At 42.8% G+C, this 25494-nt stretch overlaps 1 protein-coding gene across 2 annotated transcripts in view; it reads left to right on the top strand.

Moving 5' to 3' along the window:
* Window positions 1-25494, top strand: part of LOC122815653 (protein artemis-like) — a 934783-nt gene that overhangs the window by 455533 nt on the left and 453756 nt on the right. For both annotated transcript variants that reach the window (XM_044088335.1, XM_044088334.1), the window contains exons 5-6: window positions 22696-22751; window positions 23537-23638. In XM_044088335.1, the coding sequence (XP_043944270.1) occupies window positions 22696-22751; window positions 23537-23638 (158 nt within the window). The remainder of the gene's footprint in view (window positions 1-22695; window positions 22752-23536; window positions 23639-25494) is intronic.

Genomic DNA, 25494 nt, shown 5'->3' with positions numbered 1-25494 from the left:
TGGGCCTAGGATTTTATTCTCACCTGTTCCTAGTACCAAAGAAAGGGAACACGTGGAGAACAATTTTGGATTTATCTATCCTCAACACTTATCTGGACATTCCCAAGTTCAAAATGTTGACGTTACAACAGCTTTTACCTCTGCTGGGCAAAGATCATTGGATGGTAACTTTGGATCTCAAGGAGGCTTACCTTCATGTTCCTATCAGACTGAGTTGCAGGAAGTATCTGCGTTTTCGAGCTGGGACTTCTCATTATCAGTTCTCTGCATTGCCCTTTGGCTTATCTACTGCGCCCAGAGTGTTCACGAAAGTTCTGGCTCCAGTGATAGCTTTCCTCAGGTTAAAAGGAATACAGATCTATCCTTATTTGGACGATTGCCTGATTCTGGCTCAAGGAAGGGACGAGCTTCTTCATCATTTGGAATATGTGATAGCAGTGCTAAGATGCCTGGGGTATTCTGTGAACGAAATAAAGTCCAGTCTAGTACCCTCTCAGGACATGTGCTTTCTGGGTGTGAGACTGAATACAGCATCCCAGATGGCCTTTTTGACCCCGGACAAACAAAAGAATCTTTCCCTTTACTTTCATCAATTGTCTCATCAGTCCAGGCTGACTGCAAGGACAGTCCTTCAAGCCTTGGGGTTCATGGCATCTTGTATTCTGGTGCTTCCCAATGCCAAACTGCATATGAGGAAGCTACAATGGTATCTCAGAAATGTATGGACACAGCACTGCCAGGATTTGGACACTGTCATTCAAATAATACCTTGCATTCAAAAGGAATTGTTGTGGTGGGCTCAGGAATGTCACCTAAACAAGGGACTCTCTGTGACCCGGCCAGAGGCGAGTCAGATTCTAACGACAGATGCCTCAGACAAAGCTTGGGGAGCTCATCTGAATGGAAAGTGGATACAAGACAAGTGGCCTGCCAGACTACAACATCTACATATCAACTTGAAAGAGATGTTAGCAGTCCAGTTTGCATTAATAGCTTTCAAGGATTTACTTCTTCCAGGGCAGGTGTTGATTCTAACAGACAACACAACTGTCATGTGGTACATCAACAAGCAAGGCGGAACACATTCTTATCCTCTATGCAGGCAAGCAATGATTTTGTGGGAGACTGCTCTCAGTTTACAGCTAAATCTTCAGGCAAGGTTTCTGCCGGAGCACAGAACTCCTTAGCAGATGTGTTGAGCAGACAAATTATGGATCCCCACGAGTGGAAATTGGATCCTCATGTATTTCAGAAATTGACAGTGTCATGGGGAACTCCAGACATAGATCTGTTCGCTTCTCCACTAAACCACCAGCTGCCAAAGTTTTGCACGAAAGGTTTCATCCCACAGCTTGGAAAGTGGATGCTCTTTCTTTCAATTGGAGCAATCTTCATGTGTATGCCTTTCCACCTCTGCCTCTCCTCCCAAAGGTACTACTAAAGGCCAGACAGGACAAGCCAAGGATGATTTTGATAGCTCCAGATTGGCCTCGACAGCATTGGTACCCATTACTGAGAAGCCTGGTACGGGAGCCTCCATGGCCTTTGCCTTCGATTCCACACCTGTTGTCTCAGGAGGACAGTCATTTGCTCAATGTCAAGCTTCACTCTCTGCACCTAACAGCCTGGCATATTCTGTTTTGAACCATAGTGGGCCTCCACTTCCACAGCAAGTTTTGAATGTTATTTTGGAAGCTAGAAGGCCTAGTACAAGGAAAGTGTACGCAGATAAATGGAAGAGATTTTTATTTTGGAGTGCAGCAAAGGATTTTGATGTTTCTGAGCCTAATTTAAGTGTGGCTCTTCAATATCTTACTGAGTTACTGGACAAAGGTTTGTCCTTCTCTTCTATTAAGGTCTTCTATTAAGGTTCATGCTGTAGCAATTTCGGCTCACTATGATTGTGACCCACCATTGTTTTCTCATCCTTTGTTCAAGCAATTTCTTAGAGGGGCAAAGAATATAAGACCCCCACGAAGAGCTCCTACTCCTGCTTGGGATCTCAATTTTGTGTTGGAGAAACTCACTCTACAACCTTTTGAGCCTGCAGCTACTACCGAGTTGAAATTTTTATCATGGAAGACTGCTTTTTTGTTGGCTATTACCTCTGCAAGAAGGGTTTCTGAGTTTCAGGCCCTTATGGCGGTTGAGCCTTTCTTAATTTTCCATAAGGATAGGGTATCTTTACGTACTAATCCTTCCTTTATGCCTAAAGTGGTTTCTAGTGTGGCTTTAAACCAAACTATTCATTTGCCTACTTTTTATGCAAATCCCCAAAATAAAGGGGAAAAGATTTTGCATACTTTAGATGTACACAGGCAGTTGCGATATTATTTGGACAGAACTAAAGGGTTCAGGCAGTCTCAGCAGTTATTTGTTTCATTTGCTTTGGGTTCTCAGGGCAAGCCTGTGTCAAAACAAACTATTTCTAAGTGGATTGGGTTTTGCATTTTTCTGTTATTCCCATCATGGCAAGGAGATTCCAGCTGGGATTAGGCCTCATTCCACTAGGGCTACTGCCACTTCGACAGCTTTTTTAAGGGGGGTGGCAACTAAAGATATTTTGGAGGCAGCTACTTGGAGTTCAGTGCATACTTTCTCTAAGCATTATCACCTTCCACTTTACTCTAAATCTAGGGCTGGTTTTGCCACTGCTATTTTACAGGGCATTTTGGCAGCTCCTGCTTCTTTATAGTTTTGCCATCCTCCCTTTCCTCTGCTTTGGGATTCTACCCAAGTGTAAGGACTGCAGCAATGTGAGATGAAGAACATAGTACAGTTTTGTACCTACCATAAATGTAGATGTTCGAAGATCCACATTGCTGCAGTCCAATTTACCCTCCCTCCTTCCCCTCTGTAGTTAGAGGCGGTTGTGTGGGTTGGGTTGTAAATATTGTGTATATTGTATATATTGTACATATTGCTAGTGCACGGGTGGTTGGTTGGTTGTTTGCTGTCTTTTGGTTTTGACCTTTCTTTTTAGGGTCTTCTGACATCTGGGGCAAGAAAAGACTGAGGATATGACGTCGGTCATGCGCATTTGTACCCTGACGTCCTGATGTCAGTCTAATGCGCCTTGACCGACGTCAGCCTTATACTTTGATATTCGGGCCGACCGAGGACAGCGGACTACCCAAGTGTAAGGACTGCAGCAATGTGGATCTTCGAACATCTACATTTATGGTAGGTACAAAACTGTACTGTTCAACAAAGCATTGGTCCTTGGATATGAGTTTTGCACATGAGGTAAAGAAAATTATTTTTAGTAATTGGACCTTGTTTAAAATTGACCCTGATGCACACCATATAGTGGGAATTACCCCACTATTCACATACAAAACAGATAAAAATCTTAAATATATATTTGGGCACTCTGCAAACTTCCCACAAGGTTAACAGTACCACAGGAACACGTAAATGTGGAGTTTGCAAACTGTGCGTTTATTTTAGAAGATATTTTTTTTTATGTATGGTGATCAAATGATTCATTTAGCCAAAGAAATTTGTTCTACAAAAGATGTAGTGTGTGTCGCTTTGGGCTCTAGATGTAAAAACTTCTACATTGGATAAACTGAACAATGTTTTCTTAAACTTATTTACAAACACAATTATGGCATATTAAAGAAAAATATCAAAAGTTCCACTATTTAAACACATACTGGTATGCCCTAATTATAAGAAATTTTCCTTTAGCATGTTAGAAATTATTCAAAAAGCCTAAGTCGAGGAGACTGGGAAACAATTGTAGAAAACAGGGAACTCAAGATGGCAGTCGAAATTAAATGCCCTTAATTCATCTGGTTTAAACAAACCTGTTTCCCTACTTCCAGTACTTAAGTTGAAAGGAATAAAACTTTAATTACATGGTGAACATTAATGAATGTATTTCAAATGGAATATGATACTTGATTTATAACATTTTTAAGGATGAATTTTTGATTTAATTATGAACTTTTTAACTTTGGTATGTATTTTAAGGTGTGCATACTAGCATGTTTTAATGCTATGTAAACCAATGGGTTCTGTGTCTTTTAAAAAAGACTTTGAACATTTTCAATTAATGTAGGTCACATGATCATTTGTTTTACTATTTAAATAATCAGATGAATTGATACAATGGCTCTGAAGAAGTCCTTTAAGCAATAGGGATGAAAGCACTCAACCTAAATCTGGTTTAGTCTTTTTTATCATTATTAAACTTTTTGCCTTGATATCTACAACTGGTAGTCCATTCAATTGTTGGACAGTTGGTCAGCATTGTTTGGGAGTTGACTACATGAGCTGCTATTCCTTGGATTTTGTTATTTAGTTTGTGGTGTCTTTCCATTGCATTCAATATTCGTCAGCATGGGAGGACATGGTTAACAGACCACATTGCTTTGCAAAAGGTTGATCTGCACCGGTCTCCCCTAGGCTTCCTAATGTTGGATAAAACTTTATACACCCCCCCCCCCCGGAGCCTTTTTTAAGCAATGCCAAATTGTCAAACCCACTGACATATCAAGTAAAACCCAGAGAACCCTAAAGGTGTTATTGTTCAATGTTATAAGCCTAAAGAAACTCCACACCCTACAAGCTCTCTTCATTGTGGAGAATATAGACATCTGTGCCACAATGTTTAATATAGAAATCTGTGCCATTAATGAGACATGGTTTAAATCCACATAAAGTACTCTGGCTGTGCAAGGCCTCAGTGCCTTCCACACATTTAGACCATCAGCTGCACAGACAGGGACAAAAGGTGGAGGAGTCTTAATCTTTTTTAATAATAAGCATTTCTTTACAGTGGTTAAACAGGATGATGTCCTGGAATTTCTCCATGTGCAAATCACCACAATATCCTAGCAAGCTAAAGGTCGCCCTCTATGCCCCTAGATTCCCGTAGCTCTTACCTAGGCCTACTGGAGATGCTTACCATTAAACAGAATACCAAATTTATGGGAGACTTTAACTACCCCTCCATAGACTGAGGAACATAAACTGCCTAATACTTGCAGGCACAACAATTCCTGGACTCTTTGACACAAGTACCCTTGACCAGATAATGCTCATGACCACCAGAGGTTCAAATATACTGGACCTGGTACTCACCAATATGGGAGAGTGCTGCACCCTCACCCCCGCCCCTAGTGTCATGTCCTCACTGGTGAGGTCTGATCGCAAAGCTATTTTCTTTAAAAAGTCACCTCTGTAACTACAAAAAACCCTGTAACATTAGGAACTATTCCAAACCAAGCTACATCGTATTAAGCAATTTCAGTGCCCTTCCTAGTCCTGAGTTCCCAGCAACCTATGAGGAATTGTTCAGAGATGCTGTACAACCATGTAAATGGCTGTATAGAGGCTGCTGTACCTACTAGAAGTTCATAGGTTCATACTAGGCTATCTGCCCGAGGGCATTTACAAGCCTAGCCCATAGTTTTGTGGCTCACGCCACCCCTTTAGTTTGGAGAAACTATGCCCATTATTTTGCTGTGCCTCTGTCGAGCAGTGACACTGAGGTAACCCCTGGGGTGTATCTGCGATCTCCCATCCATTGGTCAAGATTCCTCTTGAACAAGGCCAGCGAGGTGCTCTGCCTCACATATACCGGGATTTTGTCCCACAGCATAGGGAGTCTTTGGGTGATGAATCTATCCCTCCAGCACGTCCTATTAATAACCGTGTCGAGGTTTAAGTCTCCCGCCCTTGTGGCTCTGAGGGATCTAGATTTTTTGAGATGAAGCATGCTCATCAAATCTGGGTTTGACATGGCCTTGTATGTCAGGCACAGGTCACCTCTGAGCAAGCGGTAAGCAACTGAATATAGCTGGAGTTCTTTCAGTCGGGCAGCATAAGACAGATTTTGAGACCCTTTATCCTTTTGGTGAGGAACTTTTGTGGCCTCTCCAGCTGCTGCAAGTGTCGGGTCAGATACATTCCGAATGGGGCATTGTACTCAATCATTGGTCTGATGAGTGATGAGTATAGGGAGACTATGACCTCCCTTGATCTAGATGTGAATCCCTTCATGATAAGGTGGGCAATGTAGAAGGTCTTCCTAACTACTTTAGCAATATGAGTGTCGAATGAAAGGCTACTGTCAACCTGGGTCCCCAGGTCCCTGATAACTTCTTCTGTGATCAGTAGATTGCCACCTATATGGTAGCTAGGGGTAACCTTGTTTTTCCCGAAGGGTATGACTATGCATTTCTTGGCATTTAACTTTAGGCCATGGCTCTGGCACCAGTTATTCGTTTCTGAGACACCCTTCTGAAGGATATCTGTGTCAGATGTGTTTTCGACTACGGCACCCAGTTTGCAGTCATCTGCAAACTTTGTCAGCCATAACCCTCCTGTGTTTGCTTGCACTTCAGAAAAGTAGATGCCAAACAAGAGTGGGCCCAGGACTGAGCCCTGTGGGACCCCACTTGTGACAGGCTTTGAGTCTGACATGGCGCCAGCAACTCTGACCCTGTGGGTTCTATCACTCAGCCAGTTTGCAACCCATCTTGTAATGTATGGGTTTACATTTAAGTTGATGAGTTTTTCAATGATACCCGAGTGGGGTATTGTATCGAAAGCCTTCGCCAGGTCTAGGTAGGCTGTATGGACTGCCTTTCCCTCATCAATGGCCTTGGTGACTGTTTGAAAAGTCAACCAAGTTTAAAAGGCATGATCTGCCTTTGACAAAGCCAAACTGGGTTGGATCCAAAGTCTGCAAATTCCCTATGTCTTTATTTATGAGCTCCATTATGATCCTCTCCATGGCTTTGCAGATAAGGCTTGTCAAGCTAATGGGATGGTAATTTCCAGGGTCGGTGGAGGCACCGCCTTTGTGAAGTGGGACCACAGTCGCTGCGCCACTCCTGGAGTGCGTATCCGGAGGTGAGACTAAGATTAAACAGCTGTCCTAACTGTGGGTTTAATTCCTCGTTGAGTTCGTGGAGCACACAGCCGGGGACACCATCAGGTCCCATGGAAGCTGTGTTCTTTGCCTTGGAGAGAGCAGTTCTCACCTGGGCGTTAGAGATGTTTGGGGGGCTACAATCATTTGGTATAGATATCTCTCCTTTTGCGGGGCAGGGAGAAGTTTGCACTGAACCTGTCAGCCAGTATGTTGGCAATGTCTGTAGGATCAGTAATCTTCACATCATTTTGGACTAATTCTGAGCATATCTGGGAGTTTCCTCCTAGGTTTCTGACATAGCTAAAGAATGCCTTATGGTTGTCTTTAGAGTCCTTAGCTATTTTTCTCTCAAAATTAGCTTTGTATGATTTTATGAGAGCTCTTAGCTTTTTACTTATAGTGATCAGCGGTGTCTTTCCTTTTAAGGATTTTGCTCTATCTTGTAGTAGCTTTCTCCTTTTGTTGTAGAGTTTGTTTATGGCTGGGGTCCACCAGAGTGGACGCTTGCCTTTGGTACAAAGAGTCTTTGTTTTGCTTGGGATTGCCTGATCCATGCAGCCCTGCAGGTGCTGGTAGAAGGCATTTGTAAGTGATTCAGCGGTTTGAGTAATGTTTACCGCTAGCTCGGGGGCCTTAAAGGAGACCACACTAGTCTTAAGCAGTGTGAAGTCGGCTTTCGAGAAGTTCTTTACTATGGTCTTTTTTATTTCGGGTGGGGGCGGGATAAGGACCTCCAGCGAGATTAGTTTGTGATCTGATCTCACCAGTGAGGGGTATACTTCTGGTGTTGAACATTGTGCTCCCATGTTCGTGATAATGAGATCAAGTATGTTTTCTCCTCTTGTGGGGATGGTGACTAGTTGTTCCATGGCATTTGAGTTTATGAATTCCAGGAACTTTTGGGCTAGAGTGTTTGGGCTTGAGTAGTGTTCCCAGTCTATATTAGGGTAGTTGAAGTCACCTAGTATGATGGTGTTCGGAGATGCATTTATCCCCTCCAGTGTTTTCAGGAAGGCCATGTGAGGTTCCTGAGTTTGCGAGGGTGGCCTGTAACATGCTACAAATTGCAGAAGTCCAAAACAACCTCTAAAAACAAGCCACACTAGTGGAATCCTAACCTTAAAGTATATAACAAAAGGAAAAAGATCATGACTAAGACCTAGAGGAGCAACTCCCATAATGACAGGAGTTCTGTAATGAAACTAAACAGGAAAATAAGAGAATTAAGTCCAGCAAGGCCAATCACAAGGTTAAGATAGCCTTATGGACTGAAGACAATCACAAGGACTTCTACAACTATGTCTGAAACCTCAAAGGCAGCACACATTAGTGTGCTGAACTGGTGGTCAATGAAGCCACTTTCACTGAGCAGAGGTATACCAAATTTGTAGGCTGACAAAATCAACTCAAACTTCAGTCTACCCCCACTTGCTCTCTGCCTCCCACCATGAAATGCCTACTAGCATAACCTCCCCACCTATTAACAAGGAGCAGGTCCTGGCAGAGCTTGCTAAGGCCAGAAACACAGCCTCAGTGGGACCAGGCAGTATCCCTGGATGTCTCCTAAATAGCTTGAAACATGACCTATTAGGATTACCTGAGTGACTTTTCAACTATAGCCTAGAAGCACACTTTGTACCATGAGAATGGATGTCCACAATGGTTATCCCACTTCATAAGGATAGACCATCAACAGACCCCAGAAACTACAGTCCTATTAATTTATTCCATGACTTTGTATATTAGACTAGTCTGATTATCATGGAAATGATCAACAAAGACATAGGCAACCTTCATGCACTTGACCCAACCCAATTTGGCTTTGTCAGGGGATGGTCATGCCTACTAAACCTGTTTGGATTTCAGTGAGAAGGCCACCAAGGCAATGGGTAAGGGGAAAACTGCATACTGCCTTACCTGGACCTGGCTAAGGAATTCCATACAGTACTCAACTTTGGTATAGCTGACAAATTTACCAAACTGGGCATAAACCTCCATATAATTCAATGGATTGCCTGCTGGCTCACACGTAGGGCCCTGGAAGTCAGGATTGGTGACACCACCTCTGTTAAGAGACCATTCACCAGTGGGGTACTTCGGGGCTTTTTGTTGAGACCTGCTGATGTTCTTCGTTCCACATTGCTGCAGTCCTAACTATTGGGTAGTCCGCTGTCCAGTCGGCCCGAATACCAGAGTATATGGCTGACGTCGGTCAGGGCGCATTAGACTGACGTCAGTACGTCAGGGTACTAATGCGCATGACCGACGTCATATCCTCAGTCTTTTTTGCCGCATGGTCCGATGCAGAAGCAGTTTTGCGAGTGCAGGTTGGCGTTCTGAAATTTTCTGAAGTCGGAGTTTCAGACCGAATCAGAGTTGGCTAAGTACCCGTTAGAACATTTTGGTTTTTCTTGCCTCAGTATTTAACCGGATGTCAGAAAAAGTGAATAACTGTATTTCTTGTGGGAAACAGATACCTCATAGGGATTACCATACCTTGTGTATACCTTGTTTAGGGCCTGAGCACGTCGTTGTTGGATGCCGCTCTTGTGCTAGGTTTAACAAACGCACTATTAAGAGAAGGTTAGACTGTGCCAGGTTAGTGTTTGGGAAGCGTTGTAATTATAAAATGCCGTCGGATGCTCCGGCCCGCTTCGTCAAAAAGCGCAAGGACAAATCAGCGAAGCCTAGGGTTGATGAACCGACAGTCCCGGACGCCGGTTCTTTAGAAGGCTCAGTGGAGCCAGAGGTTTTGCCAGGAGTTTCTTTGGAGTCTCAGGCAGAGACTTTACTGTTACAGGATGTGCCTTCTCAGGAGGTAGGCCAGGCTGAGGGGGCTTCTCAGGTAACTGTTCTTCCCTCTCTTCCCAAGGGAGTTAGAGCCTCTCCTTCTGTTTCCAAAACTTCTCTGAGAGGTAGGCCAAGTTTAGCTTCAGTGGGGGCTTCTCCTAGCACTTCAGGTTCTATGCCTAAGAAACATATGCTTAAAATGGCAGAAGATTTGATTACTATGATTAGAGGTTCTATGCCCCCTCCTGATAAGAGGCCTAGGGTGGAACCTGAGTTTGATAGTTTTGAACAGTGTTCAGAGGCTTCTGAGGCAGATTTGCAGGAGTATCCTCCTTATTCTGATTCTGATGTGGATGATTCCACTCCTACAGCTTCTCCTCCTGAGGATTTCTCATTTTCAGAGACTCTGCATTCCATGAGGGAGCACTTTAAATGGGAAGGCCAGGATTACTCTGATTCCAGGAAAAGGCTTAGGGAATTCTTGTTTTTACCCCAGCATAGGCCCTTAGCTATACCTCCTGTGTTGAATGTGGTGGAAGATGTTTTTGCAGAGGCTTCCCTGAACCCTGACTCTTTGCCTCCTGCTCCTGTTAAACCTGATAGGTACTATAGGGTGCCCAAGCTCATAAGTATTTGTTTAAGAGTCCTAGGGCGGATCCAGAAACTGTTTCTCAGGGGCCTAAAGGTGTTAAGGCCTCTGTGGTTAAAAATCCTGTTCCTACTGATAAAGAGGCAAGGGCTTTGGATAGGTGGGGAAAGAAAGTGTATACTTCTTCCACTCTAGCCATGAGAGCGTTGAATTGTCAGTTTCACATGCTAAAATATCAAAATTATCTCCTTTCACAATTGAAATCTAAGGTGGATGCTTTGGCGGAAGGTATTGAGTGTAAAGAGTTGCTGGATTTAGTTCATGTGTCTGAACAAGTGGGTAAGCATTCTTTGCAATGTGGTTTTGATGCTGTACAGGCCTCCTCGAGGGTGGCTGCCACTAGTTCTGTTCTTCGCAGGCATGCCTGGTTGAGGGATCAGAATTTAGCTGAGCAGGTTAAGACAAGGATTTTGGATGCTCCTTTACAGTCTGATGTGTTGTTTGGTTCGCCTGTGGAAGCAGTTTTAAAGAAAATGGAGGACAAAGCTAAGTCTATGCAAACTGTTAAAGATTTTCTGCAGGTGCAGCCACCGAAGTTTAGTAGAAATTGGCCTGCTAAGGGGTGGACATATCCTACTTATGATTCCCAGTCTAGGGGTAGGTCTAGACGTGGTAGGGGCAGAGCTCAAGGTTCCTTTAGGCCTAGAACAGGGAGTTCACCTGCTCAGACTTCTGGTGAGGGCAGGGGTCAGTCCTTTCGTAAACAGACCCAATGACCTGCCTTTTCAGCTGCCAGTAGATTCTCGTCTGGCAGCTCCTTTGGGAGGAAGACTGTCTCTTTTCAAAGAAAATTGGGATTTAATTACTCAAGACAGATGGGTGTTGGATATCATTCACCACGGTTACAGGTTTTATTTCCATACATTGCCCCTTTCAAAGGCATGCCAGACGTTCCTCCTCCACAAAGAAAAGAGGCTCACAAGCAAATTTCTCAGTTACTCCAGATGGGGGCCATTCAGCCAGTCCCTGTATCAGAAAGGGGCCTAGGATTTTATTCTCGCCTGTTCCTAGTACCAAAGAAGGGGAACACGTGGAGACCAATTTTGGATTTATCTCTCCTCAACACTTATCTGGACATTCCCAAGTTCAAGATGTTGACGTTACAACAGCTTTTACCTCTGCTGGGCAAAGATCACTGGATGGTAACTTTAGATCTCAAGGAAGCTTACCTTCATGTGCCTATAAGGCTAAGTTGCAGGAAGTATCTGCGGTTTCGAGCTGGAAATTCTCATTATCAGTTCTCTGCATTGCCCTTTGGCTTATCTACTGCCCAGAGTATTCACAAAGGTTCTGGCTCCAGTGATAGCTTACTTCAGGCTACAAGGAATTCAAATCTATCCTTACCTGGACGACTGCCTGATTCTGGCTCAAGAAAAGGAAGACCTTCTACAGCATCTGGAATATGTTATAGCAGTGCTAAGATGCCTAGGGTATTCTGTGAACGAAATAAAGTCCAGTCTAGTACCCTCTCAAGACATGTGCTTTCTGGGTGTGAGACTGAATACAGCAGCCCAGATGGCCTTTTAACCCCGGACAAACAAAAGAGTCTATCCCTTTACTTCCATCAACTATCTCATCAGTCCGTGCTGACTGCAAGGACAGTCCTTCAAGCATTAGGGTTCATGGCATCTTGTATTCTGGTGCTTCCCAATGCCAAACTGCATATGAGGAAGCTGCAATGGTATCTCAAAAATGTATGGACACAGCACTGCCAGGATTTGGACACTGTCATTCAAATAATACCTTGCCTTCAAAAAGAATTTTTGTGGTGGGCTCAGGAATGTCACCTAAACAAGGGACTCTCTGTGACCCGGCCAGAGGCGAGTCAGATTTTAACGACGGATGCCTCGGACATTGCTTGGGAGCTCATCTAAATGGAAAGTGGATACAAGACAAGTGGCCTGCCAGACTACAGCATCTACATATCAACATGAAGGAGATGTTAGCAGTCCAGTTTGCATTAATGGCTTTCAAGGAGTTACTTCTTCCAGGGCAGGTGTTGATTCTAACAGACAACACAACTGTCATGTGGTACATCAACAAACAAGGGGAACACATTCTTATCCTCTATGCAGGCAAGCAATGATTTTATGGGAGACTGCGCTCAGCTTGCAACTAACTCTTCAGGCAAGGTTTCTGCCGGAGCACAGAACTCCTTAGCAGATGGGTTAGGCAGACAAATCATGGATCCCCGCAAGTGGAAAGTGGATCTTGATGTATTTCAGAAATTGACAGTGTCATGGGGAACTCCAGACATAGATCTGTTCGCTTCTCCACTAAACCACCAGCTGCCAAAGTTTTGCACAAAGGGGTTTCATCACACAGCTTGGAAAGTGGATGCTCTTTCTTTCAGTTGGAAAAATCTTCATGTGTATGCCTTTCCACCTCTGCCTCTTCTTCCAAAGGTGCTCTTAAAGGTCAGACAAGACAAGCCAAGGATGATTTTAATAGCTCCAGATTGGCCTCGCAACACTGGTACCCACTACTAAGGAGTCTGGTAAGGAAGCCTCCATGGCCTTTACCTCTGATTCCACATCTGTTATCTCAGAAGGACGGTCATCTGCTCAATGTCAAGCTTCACTCACTTCATCTAACAGCCTGGCATATTCTGTGTTGAAACACAGTAGGTCTCAACTTCCTCAACAAGTTTTAAATGTGATTATGGAAGCTAGAAGACCTAGTACAAGGAAAGTGTACATGAAAAATGGAAGAGGTTTTTATTTTGGAGTACAGCAAAGAATTTGGAGATTTCTGAGCCTAATTTGAATGGGGCTCTTCAATATCTTACTGAGTTATTGGACAAAGGTTTGTCCTTCTCTTCCATTAAGATTCATGCTGCAGCAATTTCAGCTCACTATGATTGTGACCCACCATTGTTTTCGCATCCTTTGTTCAAGCAGTTTCTTAGAGGGGCAAAGAATATAAGACCCCAGTAGAGCTCCTACTCCTGCTTGGGATCTCAATTTTGTGTTGGAAAAACTTACTCTACAACCTTTTGAGCCTGCGGCTACTGCTGAATTGAAATACTTGTCATGGAAGACTGCTTTTCTGTTGGCTATTACTTCTGCAAGAAGGGTGTCTGAGTTGCAGGCCCTTATGGCAGTAGAGCCCTTTTGATTTTCCATAAGGATAGGGTATCATTACGTACTAATCCTTCCTTTATGCCTAAGGTGGTTTCTAGTGTGGCTTTAAACCAAACTATTCATTTGCCTACTTTTTATGCAGACCCCCAAAATAAAGGGAAAAGATTTTGCACACTTTAGATGTACATTGGCAATTGGGTGACTAATTAAGCAGGACTAAGGATATTAGGCAGTCTCAGCAGTTGTTTGTTTCTTTTTGCTTTGAGTTCAGGGCAAGCCTGTGTCAAAACAAACTATTTCTAGGTGGATTGGGTTTTGCATTGCATTTTGTTATTCCCATCATGGCAAGGAGATTCCAGCTGGGATTAGGCCTCATTCCACTAGGGCTACTGCCACTTCAACAGCATTTCTAAGGGGGGTGGCAACTAAGGACATTTTGGAGGCAGCTACTTGGAGTTCAGTGCATACTTTCTCTAAGCATTATCACCTTTCTCTCTACTCTAAGTCTAGGGCTGGTTTTGCCACAGCTATTTTGCAAGGCATGTTGTCAGCTCCTGCTTCTTTATGATTTGCCAGCCTCCCTTACCTCTGCTTTGGGATTCTACCCAATAGTTAGGACTGCAGCAATGTGGAACAAAGAACATAGTACAGTTTTGTACCTACCATAAATGTAGATGTTCGAGGATCCACATTGCTGCAGTCAACCCTCCCTCCTTCCCTCTGTGTTTAGGGGTGGTTGTGTAGGTGAGGTTTTATGCTGATATTTTTGTATATATTTTTGTATATATTGTACATATTTCTGGTGCAGGTATATTGGGCCTTGTCTTTTTAGGGTCTTCTGACATCTGGGGCAAGAAAAGACTGAGGATATGACGTCGGTCATGCGCATTAGTACCCTGACGTACTGACGTCAGTCTAATGCGCCCTGACCGACGTCAGCCATATACTCTGGTATTCGGGCCGACTGGACAGCGGACTACCCAATAGTTAGGACTGCAGCAATGTGGATCCTCGAACATCTACATTTATGGTAGGTACAAAACTGTACTTTATTTGGCATCTACTCCTCTGAGGTAAAGGCTAATGTCAAAGACCTTTGGCTGACCATGTTTGCAGATAATTTTAAATTGTGATCTATCATAGATTCCTCCATGACACAGACAAGAGTGTCTAACTCAGACAAATGATGGGTATCAAAGTCAGAGATTAAAGCTTAATGACAGGAAACTTATTATATTGCCTTTTTAGAAAACTGCCACCTAGGCTTATTACTCCATTGATAAAGCTCCCTTAAGAGTTGACCTGGTAGTCCGAGATCTTGGGACACATGTAGACAGTAATCTGGATTTTGACCAGCATGTGGCCAAGGTCATAAGAAAATCATTCCATGTCGACCAACTTATAAGTAAGGGCATGGCATTCGGGTTCATGAAGGTCATAGTGCCACTTTATTCTACACTTATCAGCCCCATGCTCGAGTATAAGGTGCCCTTCACGTGTACCTGACCAGATATATGCAACAGTTGGAATGCCCATAACAGTTTCTTGCCAGGAGAATCCAGGGCATAAACATATTGTCCAGTACGGATCGCCTTAAAGCAATATATCTATACTCTGTCCTTGCAGTTTACTTAGAGGTGATCTATGCCTGGCATACAAGACATCCTCAAATCCATCTTTGGACCTTTTGTAAATCTGCAAAATAAACAGCATCAGAACCACTAGATTCATGGATTTACATTTTGCTTGTGAAATAAGTAAGACATGTTGGTGAGACGTGTCTCGGAGGATCCCCATGCTCTGGAACAGGCTCCCCATCCATGTCCTTCCCTAACCTCATTTATGATTTCATTTTAATTTGAGTAACCTTGACCAATGGATGGAAAATTGGAAAGTCTCAATGAGTCTGGTGCCAACATTTGTAGTAGAGGTGAACAATAATGCCCAAATTAACATAGACCCCCCCCCCCACATTACCTCTAGAAACTTCCTTTACTAACATATCCCCTCCTAATAAATGCCCATGATACAGTGGGACACAACTACGTTGGATTGCAATGCTAGGATTATAAAGGGCCCTGGTGGTCCTTAGCCTAGAATGTGTGTGCGTGTTTGTGTATATATAATTACATGTCTATAAATGCATATTTGATACAGATATAGACAGTGTAAATAGACGCACCTCTCTCTCTCTCTCTCTCTCTCTATATATATATATATATATATATATATCTGTTTGTGTGTGTGTATAATATATATGATATACTCGCATTTATGTATTTGTACATATGTATGTAATATATAATTAGTGTGTATGATAGAGAGTCGGATAGAGTTAGGGTGTAACCTGCCGTCAAGTATTTACATACATATATATGTAAAGTAAGAGAATGAAAAAATTAAAGATATGCAAAGGATGAAAGATTATCGAAACAATCTCAGGAGCTTCAGAAAGGTGAAGAGTAAAACAAGCCTAAAGGAGAAAGAGCCAATCCTAGCAGAGTTGCAGAAGCTGAGAAAAGAGCGAAGTGAACTTGTCCTTAAACTTGAAAGACAGAAGAGTGGTCAAGGAGAGGTTCTAGCTGAGGTTGTACGTTTCAAGTTACGGATCTTGCAAACTATTAATGATGCTGCTTTTGACTTGAAACCAAAGTACCAGAATCTACCAAATGAAAATGATTTTCTAAAGTCACTACTCCAAGAGACTGAGAATGAAACCAAGTCTTGTTTGGTAATGAAGTTGTCGAGGGGATGATGGTCTTGCAACAAAAATATGATGCTTTGACCAAGAGAAGGTTGGAGGAGGAGATAACAAACAAGATACTTTTTTGTGCTATAGATGAAAAGGGGTTGGCAGTGCTACAAAGAGAATTTAATACACACGCACGTGTTTAAAAAAAAAAAAAAAAAAAAAAAGAATAACCTTGTGTTGCACATTAATAACATTCTGGAAATTCATAGTAAAAAAAAAAAAAAAAAAAAAAAGTAATGCCTAGAAACTAGTAGTTCAGATGCTTTAAGTATAAATTCACCTACAAGTATCATGAGCTCTTTTTTTTTTGGATGGATGACTGGAAGATGGCAGCTATCATTAAAAATATTTACTTTTTTTTTTGTCTCTGACTCATACTTTGTGGTTTGCTTCATAAAGCAAATCTGAGTGGCACAGTGTTTAATAGAATTAATAAAATGGCTATGATTTAGTCTCACTGCATTAAACAAAACATTCTTTCTGTGCATAGAATATTTTTTTAATTCACTGTTAGTAGCCCAACCCCCTGTCCCTGATTTAACATGTAGTATGGATGCTGAAGTCACCTGATCAGCTGATTATTTTTCCTTGTGTGTGCAAGCTTATACGTTGTACGCCATTCACATATTCAGTAGCGAAAATACAAGTGCAGGTGATTTAATAAATTCTGTATAGATGTTCGTGTTTCACTGTTGCAGTCATTACATTTGGGGTTATCTGCTTGCAGTAGCCTTCAGTCGGCCTGATTATCAAAGTCTTGGGTCCTGCGTCAGTCTCGTCTTCCATGATATCAGCTAGTCAGGGGTATAAAGCATGCAGCCGATGCCATTTTCCCAGTCTTTCTTGCCGTGCGCTGCCTGAAGCAGAAGCAGTTCGCAAGTGCTGGTCGTCAGACTCCTGAAATTTTCGTTTTCGAGTTTCAGAACTGAAGTCTTCAACTATGCTAAGTACCCCATTGGGGAAACTTTTTCTTGCTCTCTACCGATGCCAGTAAAAGTTAATAATTGTATTTATTGTGGAAAGCAAATACCTCATAAAGATTTCCATTCGTACTTCCTTCCTTGCCTAGGCCCAGACCATGACGTACCTCGCTGTCTGCTTTGTGCCCTATTTAATCAATGAACTATTCGTCATCTGTTCTTTTATGCTTCTAAATATTTTGGTACTCTGTTAAATTATCCAGAAATGGCTTTGGTAAGCCACCCGTCTACCGATTTATTCCAAAAAAAACCGCAAAGGTAAAGACAGAGACAGACCGCTTGGGTCCAAAGCTGTTGATGACGCTTCTCCTAAGCTAGACGCCAGTTCGCCGGTACTCAGTGAGGCGCTTTCGCAGCCCCTGTTACCCGCTACTTCAGATTCTCAGGCCTCTACTGAGACCCATTCGGAGTCCGGTATGCCGCAAGATGCTTCTACTATGAAACCTGCGGATGTCTCTTCCTTGGATGGGTCTGGAGCCATTGTGCAGGCACCGGCTTCGGAGGGTGTATTCAGGCCTACAGACTTGCATATTAAACCGATGCCATCTTCTTCTTCTAGGCCTAAAACTCTATCTATGCCTAAAAAACTGATGCCCAAACCGCATGGTCAGGCCCCTGTGCCTAAAAAAACAAATAAGAATGGCTGAGGACCTTATTACTCTAAGCAGGGGAAGCCACTCTTCCCCTTTAAGAGACCTAGGACTGATTTTCCTTCTGATCCTTCTGATCAGGATTCTGAAATTTGTTTTCTGTGATGACCAGGATTTGTCCTCCTCTACCTATGAGGATTCTGATGCAGAGGACTCCATTCCCTCTGCTTCTCCTTTGGTGAAACCTTGCATACTCTTAGGGAGCATTTCCGCTGTGAAAGCCAGGAGTACTCTGACTCCAAAAAGAGTTTTAGGGAATTCTTACTCCAGCCTCAAAACAGGCCTTTAGCTATCCCTCCTGTACTGGACATTGTAGATGATGCTTTCTTGGAATCTTGCCCAGCCCCTGACCCTCTACCTCCTGCTCCCAGAAAACCTGATGGGTATTACATGGAACCTGACTCTCACAAGTTCCTCTTTAAAAATCCTACTGCGGATCCTGAGACCATTTCGCAGGGACCCAAGAGCATTAAGGCTACTACTGCCAAAAATCCTACCCCCTCTGATAGAGATTCCAGGGTACTGGATAGATGGGGAAAGAAGGTATACACTTCTGCTACTTTAGCCATTAGGGCTTTAAACTGCCAGTTTCATATGTTAAAATATCAGCAACATATTATTGGCTCGCTTAAACAGAAAATGATGATTCCTGACTGTGCTGAAAATAAAGAATTACAGGATTTAATGCATTCTGCTGAACAAGTTGGAAAGCATACTTTGCAATGTAGTTTTGATTCATTAGAGGCATCTTGCGGGGCTGCTGTCACTGGGTCTGTACTTAGAAGGCATGCTTGGCTTAAGGAGCAATCTCTGCCAGATCATGTTAAAGCTAAATTGCTGGATGCTCCCTTAAACCAAGATCGCCTGTTTGGCAACAAAGCAGAAGTAGTACTTGAAAAGATGGAGAAAAAAGCTAAATATATGCAAACTGTTAAAAGATTTCTGCAAGTACAACCTCCCAGATTTAGTAGGCACTGGCCCTGTAAGAGTTGGTCCTTTCCTGCCTCTTCCAGGCCTTCAGTCCAAACCCAGAACCAGCAGAGCACCCAGGCTTCAGTCCCAGGGTACTCACAGGCCTAAACCTTGGAGGGCTCCCACTTCCAAAGCAGGGAGTAGTAAGACTCCCCCTATGGTAAACTGTCTCGATGACTTAACTTTAAACCTTCCTAGCCCTGCTCAACTGACTGTTCCTTTAGGGGGAAAGATTGCCCACCTTGCAAAAAATTGGGAACTCACTACCCAGGACAAATGGGTTTTAAATATAGTTCCCCAAGGATACAGATTCCACTTTCACTCCTTACCAACCACAAACGGCTGGCCAGACCTACCCCCAAATCAGTGGGCAGAGGCTCAAAAGCAAGTTCTCTCTCTCTTAAGCATTGGAGCTATTCAACCTGTTCCAGAAGAGGAAATGGGGACAAGGTTTCTACTCGAGACATTTTCTGGTGCCCAGAAAAGGCAATTCCTGGCGTCCTATTCTGGATCTGTCTATCCTAAACATATTTTTGTTAATCCCAAGATTCAAGATGCTAACTCTTCATCAGCTGCTTCCCATGCTACGCAAAGATGCCTGGTTGGTAACACTGGATTTAAAGGAAGCCTACCTGCACATCCCAATAAAGGAATCTTGCAGAAGATACCTACGCTTCAGAGCAGGCTACATGCACTACCAGTTTTCTGCACTGCCCTTTGGCTCATCTACTGTGCCCAGGGTATTCACCAAGTGCCTGGCTCCATTCATTGCATTTTGCAGGCAAAGACATATTCAAATATACCCATACCTGGATGATTGTCTAATTCAGGCAGAAATCCAGGACAGTACTATTAAATCATCTGGCTTTCATAAAGAAATTGCTAACTAGGGTACACCATAAACAGAGAAATCCCATCTTGTACCCTTCCAACAAATGGTATTCCTGGGAGCAAGCTTGAATACAACTTCCCAGATGGCCTACTTCACGCCAGAGAAAAGTTCATTTGGCAGCATACTTCAAACTACTGGCCACAAAGACCCAGCTATCTGCAAGGAAAATTCTGCAAGCCCTGGGATTCATGGCCTCCTGCACTCGACTAATTTCATGTGCAAGACTGCATATGAGGAAACTGCAATGATATCTAAAAAGCCTGTGGTGTCAACATTGTCAGGATCTAGAATCAATGATTCCTATCATAACTTGTCTACAGATAGAGTTCCTTTGATGGGCAGAGGCCTGCCACCAGAACAAGGGACTACCATTCACTCTACCCCCTGCTGCCCATACCTTAACAGAATCATCACACTTTGCATGGGGGGGCTCACTTGGCAGGGCAGTGCATTCAGGGCAAATGGAACCAAAGTCAAATGCACCTGCATATCAATCAAAAAGAAAAGTTAGCTGTACAATATGCTCTGACAGCCTTCAAGGACCACATACTTCCAGGACAATTATTGGTAAAGACTGACAACACCACTGTTATGTGATACATAAACAAGCAGGGGGGAACCCACTCATACCCTCTCTGCAGGCTAGCTGTGGCTCTGTGGAACACAGCCTTGAGCTACCAAGTGCACCTACAGGCTCAATTCCTGCCAGGAAAGCTAAATACACTGGCAGATGACCTAAGCAGAAATTTCATGGACCCACTCGAGTGGAAACTGGAACCAAAGATATTCAACATGTTGAGAAACAAATGGGGGAGCCCAGACATAGACCTGTTTGCCTCCCCCCAGAGCTACCAATTGGACAAATTCTGCACAAGGACTCCCCACAAATAAGCTGGGAAAGTGGATGCCCTGCCCTTCCCCTGGAGATACCTGTCATTTTATGCCTTTCCACCTCTGCCTCTCCTCTCCAAGGTACTACTAAAGATCAGTCAGGACAAACTAAGGGCAATACTGATTGCACCAGACTGGCCATGCCAACACTGGTACCCCCTCTTGCTCAGTGCGTCACTGCTGGCACCTGCCTCAGACCCCTGCTCTATCTCAGCAGGAGGACAAGAAACAGTCACAGCAGCAGAGTAAAGACCAACGGTTTAATAAAACTTCAGAAGTTTGCTTATTCAGCAAATGAAAAGCGCTTAAAGTTTTATTAAACCATTTGTGTTTACTCTACTGCTGCTGTGACCGTTTCTTGTCTTTACTAGTTTGTGTTTGCGGTGAGTATCTCAGCAGAAGGGCCAGATTCTGCACCCACGGCATCAAACCCTGAACTTGGCAGCCTGGCTAATTACCTGATCTCACCATTCCCATCCCTAAGTAAGCAAGTGATGGATGTCATTCTGGAGGTAAGGAGGCCTAGTACTAGAAAATCCTATGCTGAAAAATGGAAAAGATTCTGTTCCTGGAGCCAAACTTATGGGATGTGCACAGCAGCGCCCAATTTAACTCCAGTTCTTCAGTACTTAACTGAGATGCTTCACAAGGGCCTTTCCTTTTCCTCCATCAAACTTCATGCCTCAGCCATTTCAGCTCATTACAATACAGAACCATCCCTCTTTCATCCACTGCTGAAGCAGTTCCTCAGAGGGGCCAAAACCTTAAGATCACCCAGGAGAGCCCCTACTCCAGCCCTGGGACCTTAACTTTGTATCGGAAAAGCTCACTCTACCTCCCTTCGAGACAGCTGCAAGTGCATACTTGAAATTCCTTTCTTGGAAAACAGCCTTCCTTCTAGCCATCACTTCAGCAAGAAGGGTGTCTGAATTACAGGCCCTCATGGCTGTGGAGCCTTTCATCATCTTTCATGTGTACAGGGTGTCCCTTTGGACCAATCCCTCCTTCATACCAAACGTGTTATCCAGTGCGGCCCTTAATCAGTCCATTCATTTGCCAACCTTCTTTTCTAATCCACATAACAAAGGGGAATGAATACTGCACTCCTTGGATGTGCACAGACAATTTAGATTTTACTTAACAGGACTAAACCTCTCGGGAAATCTGAACAGCTGCTGGTTGCATTTGCTGCAGGGGCAGAGGTGAAAGCTATTTCAAAGCAAACCATTTCTAAGTGGATTGGCCATTGCATTCATTTCTGCTATAAGCACCATGGAAAACCTACCCCACAAGGGGATAAGAGCACATTCAACCAGGGTTGCATCTACCTCTACAGCCTTTCTCAGAGGTGTCCCTACCAGGGGCACCCTAGAAGCTACTACCTGGAGTTCTGTACATACCTTCACCAAGCATTACCACTTGCCAATTTTTTCTAAATCCACAGCTGGCTTTGCCATTGCAGTCTTGCAGGGCCATATAGCTTGTCCTAATGCTATCTAATTACCTCCTCCCATCCTTAGCTTTGGGAATCTACCCAAATGTGATGACTGCAACAGTGAAACATGAAGAACATAGTACAGTTGTGTACATTTACCATAAATGTAGATGTTAGTGTATTCACTGTTGCAGTCCTGGTTACCCTCCCTCCAGCCCCCTAACTTATATTGTCTATACCTCTATTCTTGTTTACTATGCTTAAAAGCTTTCTGATGTATTTGCTTTTTTGTTGCAGGTGTAATCTTGTATATAATTGCTTCCCATTATGGGGGCGCCTGGTACCTGGGGCAAGAAAAACTGATAAAATGGCGTCTGCTGCATGCTTTATATCCCTGTCTAGCTGACGTCATGGAAGATGATACAGCAACCGACGCAGGACCCAAGACTTGGATAATCAGGCCAACTGAGGGCTACTGCAAGCAGATAACCCCAAATATGATGACTGCAACAGTGAATACACTCAAACATCTACATTTATGGTAAGTGTACACATTCCAGGATTTCATGGCAAAATCATTTCTATCTTTACAACAGATAATTGTCATGTTGTATGGTTTTGTTTCACTTAAAATGTTTAACACATATATGCAAGTCTTTTAAGCATTTTAAATAGTTACTGCAAGAAAATTTGAAACTTGCTTGTCTTCCAGAAAGAAGATCTTGTTGTGACACTTCTACCAGCTGGACATTGTCCTGGATCTGTCATGTAAGTCACACTTGTTTTATGGAATATTTGGTGTGAGAGGGTGGGGTGCAAGTTCTTCAGACACTTGTGTTTTTCCCTACCTTGTACTATGTGTTCTGTAGTACTGCAAAATTAGGGTGCTCCGATGATGATGGTAACATCAGAGTACATCTAGAAGTCTGATTTTTTTTAACCAGTTATCTTTTTATTTTGTAGCATGTCTTTGTGCCAACACTTCTTCCGCTTTAAACCTAGTTATAGCTACTGGATCTGACTGGCATATGTTTTTGTTTTGGCATATATCATTAGACTTCACACTGTTGAACTTGACAATTCATATATGAAAAAATTAGAAATGTAGGCATTTTGGTTGCTTGCTTGATAAGTGTAGCTTTTGTGTTGGCTCCATTCTTGTTTACCCTCAAATTCCAAGATGAACTTAGGATTTTTAAGCTTTCAGGCTTTGTAAAATCTGATAACTTTTTGACCTGATGAACAGATGCCACTCCCTTCCACAGTAATGGTGAAGGAATTATTCAAAAGTAGTCCCATTGTGCCCACATTTAGTGGGACTCTACAACATAATATTTCCAATTCATAGATTACATTTCACGTGTACAGATGTTGAATAAAATGTATATATACTCAACAGCAGCATTTTTGCGATGCATTTTATTTACACTTTGCTGTAAACTGTTGCTTTATTCTGTGTATGTAGTGCAAAGAAACTTTTTTAATGTCAGAATTTATGCTTACCATATATATTTTAAAACTATATAGTTTAAGAGTATTTTCTGTTTGTGCAGGTTTCTTTTTGAAGGCAATAATGGCACTGTGCTTTACACTGGAGACTTTAGACTGGCCATGGGGGAGGTAGCCCGAATGGAGTTGTTGCATTCAGGAAACAGGTACAGTGAACAAACGATGATTAAGTGCTTTATTATTTTTGTGACCAGAGAGAATATTGAATTGCATACATATCTCTGAACCTCTTGGCATAGGAATTTGAGACAAAGCCAAGAATGAGGGGAGACAGAGACCTGAAATCAGGGACAGAGTTTCAGCATTGCACTTACAAACTTAGAAAGTTGCTACAATAACAGGTTTTCCATTTGCATGCATTTTCTGAAGGATAGGAAGTCTGAAACTCAGATGTCTGTCATTATTTAGTGACGTCACTTGACTTGAACCACATATTTTATGAGGAACAGACCAAAAATCTGAGGCAAAAATCTCGAAATTCCACAAAATTCTGGACATTTGAGAGGTATGATTGCATGTAAAGCATGCATCTTCCTCTCTCTATTTATAACTCAGTAATAACTGCATTTGCTCATAGATAACCCAAGAGCTTTAATTTGTTTAAATAATCTATTGTACAGTTAGAGTGCAAATAGTGATAATCCGGGTGCTGAATGTGCCACGGTTGTACACTGTTTATGTATGAACTCACACTTTAATGTGTCTGATGTTTAAAGTGAACACTAGTGTTAAATATTGTGCTTGTAGAGGCAACATTAAGGCCTTCAGATATGACATTACAGTTCATGGATGCCTCATCCTGTATACTTCGACAGGAAGAGAGAGGGGGAGAAAAATGAAAGAGAGGAATGAGGATATGGGAGGGAGCTTCTTTATTGTAATTAATAGTAGCAATTTCAAGAAAATCTGCAACAGTTAGCCCAGAGGGTTAAGGCTGTCAGCTGCTCCTCCAGGCGTCTTCTGCAGTTCACTCCTACTGCTCCTCTAGGCGTCAAATATTGATTGTTCATATTTGCATTAATAATTCCAAAACCATGTTACTTACAAGTTACTAGGATATTTTGTCTTGAAGCATATGTGATGGCAAACACAGCTGTATTGATATTTGACCTCTATCAATGGGTATTTTCTAGAACTGTAAGGTGATAACTTCATTTTTTAAAGGCTTAAGCCACACCCACTAGGAGTTAAAGGCACATACTCAAAAGAGCTGTACCGGAGGGAATGAGTTAACCAGTGCTTCCTGTAGTCAAGGGTATAGTATTAGATTCCCTTCCAGCTCCGTTTGCCTATTCTGCAACTCTTAGCAAGTCTCTTGACCAGACAGTGCTACTGGGTCACCGTTGAAAAGGCACTCTTATGTCCAGTGGACTTATTAGATTAGCATAAAAAATGTATTAACTGATTTCTTAACCTCTTTTAGTGGTAGATGCAGGCCCCTGACATATGACATCAGTAGCTGCTTGAGCACAGAGAAAGTAAAATTTTAACTGTTGCCTCAACATTTGCTAGTTCACTTAAGGAAGTTTGCATGAAATGTACAGGCTTGAGCCAGTAGTCTAGTAATGTGTCTGTATGTATATTTTTCTTTTGCCAGCCTTTGTATAGAGTCAACATCAGCTGAATTCGAAGAACATAAAATAAGAAAGTCAGCCCAGTGATGCAGAGAACGAGAGCGAGCACTTCTGTCTGCTGTAGCATAGAATCGGGGTTGTTGGTATGACATGCCAAGAACAAATTAATGGATGATGCCAACTGTTTTTTTCCTGGGGATCTGGTGGGGAATTATTGCAGTCTGTCATAATGCTGATGCATCTGGTCACAGCAGACAAACGGAGCACGAGAAGGGATACAGATGTAGAAGAATGAGACAGCAGCCACTTTGACTCTATTTACTTTACTTGCAGCTCGAGCTGTTGGTAGGTCATTACTTAATCAAGTGTCTGAGTCTTGGTGCAGAATGAAATGATAACCTCAAGATCATGCCACTCATCTCTCCCCT

This window comes from Protopterus annectens, chromosome 11.part0 (genome assembly GCF_019279795.1).
Source record: "Protopterus annectens isolate FY-2018-M chromosome 11.part0, PAN1.0, whole genome shotgun sequence".
NCBI lineage: Eukaryota > Metazoa > Chordata > Ceratodontiformes > Protopteridae > Protopterus > Protopterus annectens.
This window is presented reverse-complemented; position numbering and strand designations above follow the sequence as displayed.